The sequence below is a fragment of the Lactuca virosa genome, chromosome 6 (genome assembly GCF_052849685.1).
Source record: "Lactuca virosa cultivar CGN04683 chromosome 6, Lactuca_virosa_CGN04683_v6, whole genome shotgun sequence".
Classification (NCBI taxonomy): Eukaryota; Viridiplantae; Streptophyta; class Magnoliopsida; order Asterales; family Asteraceae; genus Lactuca; species Lactuca virosa.
Window position 1 is genome coordinate 42351867 of NC_136431.1, and position 8745 is coordinate 42360611.

General features: G+C 34.1%; 1 protein-coding gene across 1 annotated transcript; it reads left to right on the plus strand.

Moving 5' to 3' along the window:
- Positions 1–1132: 1132 nt before the first annotated feature.
- On the plus strand, positions 1133–3344 carry LOC145121490 (uncharacterized). Its single transcript, XM_079057227.1, has 5 exons — positions 1133–1173; positions 1633–1855; positions 2359–2410; positions 2492–2608; positions 2713–3344. The coding sequence occupies exons 1-5, from the start codon at positions 1133–1135 to the stop codon at positions 3342–3344; spliced, it is 1065 nt and encodes a 354-aa protein (XP_078913353.1).
- The last annotated feature ends 5401 nt before the right edge of the window (positions 3345–8745 follow it).

Sequence of the window (8745 nt, forward strand, 5' to 3'; positions counted from 1 at the left end):
GCCGTATATGGTAAGTTGCTCTGTTTTCTTTAACTTTCATATTTTGCATTTTCTTATTAATTTAGAACAAAAAATGCAAAATTGTGACTTTGTTAATATGTACAATTTTGATTTTTAGCGGGTGCACCCACATGGTTTACTATTAAGCTTCATCACGGTGGGAAATTTACTAAGTTACCTGATATAAAGTACATTCGAGGTGAAGTGCGTTATGTTGATTATGTGGACATAGATGAGTTTTTTATACATGAACTTGATGCCATAATGCTTGACCTAGGGTACCCAGACCCACAGAATTTTGAATTCGCTGATGAATCCTTAGTGATATACTACCATTTTAGGATACCCAATGGTGACTTTCAATTTGGTCTTAGAGCTTTAGGGAATGATCAGGATGTAATCAACCTTTCTAAATATGTTGCACATAACAAGCTGATTGAGGTGTACATAGAGCATGGGAAGACAAATTTACTGACTTACTTCATGTCTCCAAATGCAAAGGGTAAAGTTGTCATGGAGGAATTACCACAAAATGATGATCAAGGGGCTGAAGTTGAGGGTCAAGTTCATGTATAATCTCCATCGAAAAATATGAACCATGTTAATGATGAGCCTATTGGTGAGTACATGTCTCTAATTCTTTTTGGGAATAAGAATTATACTTTCTCACCAGAGTATACAAGGGGTAGAGTTGGGAATTCCAAAAGAGGTGAAGGTTCTTGCAGCAAGAGGCTTAATTTAGATTATATTGGTGAGGGTGTTCACATATCAAAGGAAAAGAATGATGATCAGGATGGTTCAACTGATGTTCAGGAGGCATCAACTTCTGTTCATATTGATGAGATGGATGGTGTTAGGGAGGCTACAACTGGTGTTGAGGAGGCATCAACTGTTGTTGAAGGATGCTACAACACCCCCTGTTAATAATGATGATCAACAATTGAATGCGCTATTTGATAACCTTATGGACAATTTGATTGGAAGTGATGAGGATGATGCAGAGTATGAAGGGGATGCATAATCCGAAGAGGGTAATCCAGAGTATGAAGAGGATGATGAATCTCAAGAAAGTGATCCAGAGTATGAAGAGGATGGCAAACAAATAGAAGATGAAGATCAAGTGGATGGCATAATGGATGTGGACAACAATATTCAAGATGTGGATGTGGACATGTGAGAATTCACTCTCAATGTTGAAAGTGATGTGGAAGGATCATGTATAAATGGTGTTCATGGGCATGAACTTGAAGATATGTAAGTGATCAACAATGAGGAATTCGAATCTTTGGATGAAGGATCTGACCAAGACAGAGAGAGAAGAGATCTTATCAAGAATTTGGGAAAAGAAAAAAGGTGCAGCCTTGGGGCAGTACATAAACAATCATTTTCAGTTGGAGATAAATTTAAAAGTAAAAAAGAATTAAATGAGGCAATTGATTTGTATGCAATAGAATCAAGAAGGAATCTTTTCTTTTAAAAAAATGACAATGTAAGGCTTAGGGCACAGTATAGAGGAGTTGTACCTGTCACCAGTAAAGGCCAAGTGGGTAGTCAAGCTACCACTTCAAAAAGAAAGGGTAAAGAAGTAAAGACACAAAAAGTAACATGTGGTTGGTATATTCATGCATCTAGGTCAAATCCTGAATCTGACTGGTTTATAAGGACCTTAAGCCAAACTCACACATGTTTGCAAACAAGGAAACTCAGGGCTTGTACTGCTTCTTTAATCATCAAGAAAATCCTTGATCAAGTTGAGGCAAATCCAGATATACCTTTGAGAGCCATACATGATCACTTTCAAAAGACTTACCATGTGGGTATTTCGATGGACAAGGTGTTTAGGGAAAAGGATAAGGTAAGAAAGCATGTAACTGTAGACTACACAAAGCAGTATGAACTGTTGAGGGACTATGTTCTCGAACTTCAAGCTACCAACCCAGACACCACAATGAAAATAAATGTATGTTCTGAGCCTAACCATGATTCCCCAACCAGGCAGTTTAGAAGAATTTATGTGTGTTTGGGTCCACTGAAAAAAGGTTTCAAGGCATGCCGAAGGGACTTATTAGGTTTTGATGGTGCCTTCATGAAAGGACCATTCCCTGGGCAGGTCTTTTCAGCAGTTGGTCTTGATTCCAATAATGGAATTTACCCATTAGCATATGGGATTGTTGAGTCTGAAAACAAAGAAAGCTAGAAATGGTTTTTAGAAAACCTTGGGGATAACTTGGAACTTGGAAGAAACTCAAATTTTACTTTCATAAGTGACAGGCAAAAGGTAAAGCAAATTTATACATTTGGTCATTTAAGATGTGTGATTTTTAATTAATTCTAATTATTGACAATTGATTCATGTAGGGTTTACAAAGTGCAGTTGATCAGCTGTTTCCCAATTCTGAGCATAAATATTGTATCAGACATATTCATGACAATATGAGAAAGAGGTGGAGGTAAACAGAGTATAGGGACCACTTATGGAGGTGTGCATCAGCTACCACCATTCCTGAGTTTGAACATTTGATGAAGGAGTTTAGTCAGTATGATAATGAGGCATGTGAATGGTTGAAGAAAATTACTCCTGCACATTGGGCAGTGAGTCATTTTTTAGGTAATTCTATATATTCTAATTTGTTCCTTATGTCTTTCACTTAGTGAACTGTTTTACTTGTATGTTAATTGTATTAACTGTTTTTTATTGGTAATGTACAACAGGAAGAGCAGTTTCTGATGCGTTGATATCAAACATGTGTGAAGTTTTTAATGGGAAGATAGACAAAGGAAGGAATAAACCTGTCATTGGATGTTTAGAATACATAAGGGAGTATCTAATGAAGAGGATAGGCAATGTCATGAAGGAAATGAAAAAGGATAAAGGTCCACTAACACCCACAACAACAAACATCCTAGCTGTAAGAAAAACAATTGCTTCACAATACATTGCTAGGTGGAATGGGGGAGACAAGTATGAAGTCACAGGAGCTTTGCAGGATCAGCATGCGGTGGATGTTAGGAACCAAACATGCACTTGCAAAAAATGGGAATTAATTGGAATTCCATGCAGACATGCAATTGCAACTCTGAATGAAATGAGTAAAGACCTAGAGGTTGATCTTGACATTTACAAATGGGTTCACAAAGTGTATTTTCTAGAGACATGGAAAAAAGCTTATTCATTTAAGGTGGATCCAATTAAGGGGAGATCCATGTGGCCCAAAAGTGAATGTCCCACAAAGCTATCCCCCCTCCACATCGTAATCAGGTGGGAAAGCCTAAGAAAAAAAGAAGACAAAGTGAGGGTGAAAGGTCAAGCAAAAAGAAGAGGGCAAGTCAAGGTGATGGAGTGAATGCTACACAAGAAGGAGGTTCCCAAAGACCAACAAATTATGGAGTGTAGAAGCTATCAAGGAAGTATATTAGTGTTACTTGTAGAAAATGCAAGAACAAGGGACACTACTCTAGGACCTGTAAATGGCAAGGTGGGAATCAGTCCAAGAAGTAATGTGTCATGCATGGGCTTTTCTGTGATTTTGGTTGGTTATGAAAACTTGGTTGTTATGTTTACACTATTTTGTTGAAAACTTTTGGTTGGTTGTTATCTTAGGTATGGTAATGTATCCTTTTTGGTCATGTTTAGAATCTTTGGTTGTGTTGTTATGTTTAGAAACCTTGGTTGTTATGTTACGAATCTTAATGAAATGTGAATTTTGGTTATGTACAATTGGTTCTAATGTATACATTTTGGTAATACATTCATACCATTTCTATTCATGTGTTAATTCTAATACATTCATACCATTTTGGTAATACATTAATACCATTTTGGTAATACATTCATATCATTACACTTATATCGTACCATACATATATCATTAACATCATAAGTCACTACAAACATGATCACATAAAATTACAACAAAAGGACCATTTTTTCCATACTAATATCCTTTACAGACCGAAACACCCTTCACAGTAAACCCCTACACAAACCAAATATAGAAGAAGACAATCACAAAAAAACCAACTTCCAAACAAGTACATTTTCAGCTTTAAATTGTCATCCTTCAATGCTTTGCAATTTGCCACCAACATGTTGTTCCTGCATATCAGTCCATTGTATTGATTCTGTAGCATGTTCACACTTCTAACCAACTCATTGCACCATTCCTGCACTGAATTCAAATATCTTAGCAGACCAGGTATGATGGCTTTAGACCTAGCACACATTGTGGGATCAAGCCACCCGATAAACCCACAAACGGAATCATTCATAGAGCATGCAAAAAATCTCCTTCCTGGATTCAGAGGGGTCCAAGACGTTTTCACCACAACAACTTTTCCACAAAAACATAAAACCATTGTTGTTGTAACAGAGCTCAAGAAGAAGAAGGGTAGAAAAAAGAGACGTTAGGGAACATTGGGGAAGAAGATAGGGGGCATTGGGGATATTTAAAAGGAATTAAGCCAAAAAACGGTTATGCAAAACTGGTCCCTTACATATGAAATGACGGATATACCCTCACATGTGAGGCACATGAGGGGGGTTAATAGATCCTATTTAACGGGAGTTAAGTCCGGGGAACAATTCCACATACAACCCACTCCAAAAGGACCATGAATCCAAAAAACTCGGGGTTTGGACTAAAACCCAAAAAATTTGCATACCACAGGGAGCATTTTTGCAATTTTGTCAATATTTTATATGTTTATAATTTAAGGGCTTTTTTTGCAAAATATACTTAAGGGCATTTTCGCAAATAATATTTCATGGTAACCTAGAAACCTGCTATTGCTATTACAGGTTAAAGGGCAAAATCGAAAAAAATAGCAAGTTTGCGGCATAAACGAACCAAAAACTCGTCGGAGGATAAAACCGACATTTTCGGCCTAATTTAAGGCTTTTTATGGCATTATCCCTATTTTATTAATTGACATTAAAATTCTTATTTAATATTATAGAAAAAGAAAACAGTCATGTTTAGTAGTTAATCTTGTATTCCCGTGTTATATTGTTCTTCAGGATCAAAAGATAACTGAAGCTTTAAAGATGATGAATGCTTCAAAAGACGGAGCTACTGCTTATTAGACTAGTACTTTATGTATTGTAGAGGGTATCAAAGTGTAACTTAGTCTAGTATATATATATATATATATATATATATATATATATATATATATATATATATATATATATATATATCATTATCATAGAATATATATAGAAACACAAGCATACGTTTGATATGGTATTAGAGACACTTTTGGATTAACCCTAATTGCCATCATTCGTCATCAATCTTCATCTTCCTTCTTGTCGACGACATATTCACAAGAGATGGCAACCATTGTAGCCTTTACTTAAGTAGAAAAGACCATCCATAATTCACACAAGTTTGGATTCAAGCTTTCCTCAACAAACTATGGATACTGGAAGACAAAGCTCCATCCATTCCTTGTTACAAACAATCTGTTCAACTATGTCGATGGTACAACCGCATGTCCTCCGTCAACAATTTCAATCAGCACACCATCAAACAATAAGGATGCAGCGCCTACAATCACGATAAGAGTAAACCCGCACTACACAACATGGGTTCTCAATGTGGCTCACGTAAGAATGCTTATTCTTTCCACAATCTCTATTTTCTCTAAAAAAATAGAGAAAATCGAGAAATCCACCTCCCACCAAATAGCAAACAAACTCGAGAGTTGCGTCGTCATCTCACACGAGAAAAATAGATGATTCATAGTCTCAACATCACTATTGTATATCAAGTCTCAACATTACTATTGTATATTAGAAAGAACCAATGTCAATACCTTTTCTATCAATACAATTTGGTTGAAAATATGAGTTTGCATATTTTCTAAGAAAATATTATTATATAAATTTGAAAAAAAATTAAAGATGAAACATTATAGTATATAAAAGTTAAAAAAAACATAACGATGTTATATTATGTTAGGTCTTTTTTTTAATAACATAATTAATGTAAAAATGAAAATACATAAATATTGAATTTTTTTTCCCAAAAACCTAAAAGCCGAGAAACACAAATTCAAACCAAACTAGATTGTATTGAACCGTAATATTTTTACTTATTTTCATGTCCGAAGTTTATTACACTTATTCGAACTTGTTTTTTTGGTCAAATATCAAAATAAACTAGGGGTGGAACATGAACTGATAGTAGATGTTGCCGAATTTTTTTTTCTGCCAAACATAATATTAAACCGAAAAATAATTCATTACGTCTAATAAAAAAAACGATCCGTTACATATAAAGTTAAAAACATAACGACGATCTATTACAATTAAAATTTGTCTTTTTCGTGCCGACATCTTTTAAACTGCTCAATTACTTTTTCATTGTCAGCTTGAAAGCTCTTCGGCCACAATGCATCTCTCAAGTCTCGATGTTTTTTCTTTCTTCGGCCGGTTAAGTCAAGTGTCCAAGTGGACCAATTCCAAGCTCCCCAATTGGACTATTTTCCAAAAGCCATTGAGCTTTTTTCTTAGTTTTTTTTTTTTGTTTTATTGGGCTAAAATAATAGGGTTTTTTAGACTACTAATTATGAGTTTAAGTCGTAAACTAATTATTACTTTAGGTTGTAAATATATTTTTGGCATTCGTTGATCCAACAGAGTGTCAATTCTTTTTACGTAGTTGCCGGTTTTTTTTACATAGTAACACAATAGGTAAAAAAAAGAAAAAATTTAAAAAAATTACCGCTGCATATGTAGGAACTAGGTGTTGCCGGTGCCATACATGACGTCTAATAAAAGCCGCCCCCTGAAATAAACACCACATATTTATCATGGTATTTGGTCCCGACGTTTTAACTAAATTATATGTTTTCAAAATAAATATAAAAAAGTATTTACTGGAAAAAAAAACTTTATTTATACGTTCAATCCATGTAGTATCCATCAATTCATGCTATACAAAGATTTTTTTTGGCAAGCAAGACCCATGAAATCATTTTTAATAAAACGTTTTTTGTTTTTTTTTTCTATTTATACAATCACAACAAAACACATGCATAGATTTTTTTTAAACATAAGTTTTTATATGTAATTTTTTACCATTTAAACAAACCCATATAAAGTTATAAACCAAAAATTCAAAAGTCACAAAGAGATGAGTTGGTTAGACTTTTCAGTAAAGCATGAAGGCTGCTGGAAATTTTTAAATGAATTGCCACGTGATTTTTTTTAAATAATATTATTTACATATGAACAAAATAATAATAAAAATATCCAGAAATTAAGTAAACTAATAACTATAAACGAGGTTTTCAAAGAAAATAATCATTTTTTTTAGTTTTTGAAAAATAACCACTTCCTCTTGAATGCTTAATTCCGTAGTACTGTTCATCTATTTTCAGTTTTTATTTTATTATTATTATTTTTTTATTTTCAAAGAAACTGATAGTGTCCCCTTATTAGATCCAAGCCTTTATTGTACCATTGTAGGTAGTTTGGTTTACCTCGCTGCCACAAGACCGGATATTGCTCATGCTGTTCATGTGGTTAGCCAGTTTGTCACTACTCTTTCTACTGTTCATTGGGAGCTATTCTTTGTATTTTGAGATATCTTCGTGGTACTCAGTTCCACACCCTTGTGTTTCCATCTACATCCTCTATTGAGATGCTTGCCTATAGTGATGTTAATTGGGATAATGATATTTATGATTGTAAATCTACTATTGGGTATTGTGTTTTTCTTGTAGATTCATTGATATCATGAAAGAGTAAGAAACAAGATGTTGTCTATCAATCTTCTACAAAATCTGAGTATCGAGCCATGACTATCGACACTTGTAAGATTGTTTGGTTGAGATGGCTTCTTGCAATATATGGGCTTTCACATCGCTCAACCTACCCCTTTGTATTGTGACAACAGAGTGCGATAATGATTCTCAAGAATTCAGTGTTTCATGAGCGCACAAAACACATTGAGATTGATTGTCATTTCACATGTCATCATCTCCAGAAGGGCACTACCTCCCTTCCTTGTGTTCCTTCCACTTAGTAGATTGCTGATATTCTTACGAAGCCATTGACTGCTCCTCGATTTCATTTAATGTCTGACAAACTCTCAATGCTTATTGCTGTTGCATTGTGAGTTTAAAGGAGGATGTTAGCCTAATAAAAGTTTGGGTTTTATATTGTATTAGGTATTATGTTGGCCCATTAACTAGGAAACCTTAATTAGCTAATCTATAAATTATGTACCTCATTTTCATTATAATTGTACTTCTTATTTGATAATAATACGAAACCCTAACCGTTCTATGTCTTTTATTTGTTAGTGAACATTTGATTTGAAAAATTATAAAAGATCGAATTTTGACTAGTAGTCCCTTCATCAATTGTGTCATTGATCTTAACTAGATGTCGTGTCCTTTTTTGTGGAAACAAAATTAAACTAGTTTCACGTATATTCTTGTTTTGTGATTTGTCGAGGCTTATATGGACAGGGGCGGAGCCAGGATTTGAGAATAACAGGGGCTTAAATCTTAAAAAGATAATAAAAAATATTGATTACTAGTTTAAAATAGAAAGCCATTTATTCGGGTTCAACACTTATAAGTAGCTCATCAATATTACTAAAGTACTATTTTTTAAAGTTGTAGGCATGTATTATAAATATCTTCCTCTAATATTATCTCTAACAATATACAATTGTGGTTCATGAACATTTTTCTTTTCATTTAAAAAAAGAATCAATGACTCTTTTGTTG

Excerpts from the sequence above, each read along its gene's own strand:
- LOC145121490 (XM_079057227.1), top strand. The coding sequence starts at position 1,133 with ATGGATGTGGACAACAATATTCAAGATGTGGATGTGGACAT. Across the intron at positions 1,174-1,632 it reads CAAGATGTGGATGTGGACAT|GTCAAATCCTGAATCTGACT; the intron begins GTGAGAATTCAC and ends TCATGCATCTAG. Across the intron at positions 2,411-2,491 it reads CAATTCTGAGCATAAATATT|CTACCACCATTCCTGAGTTT; the intron begins GTATCAGACATA and ends GGTGTGCATCAG.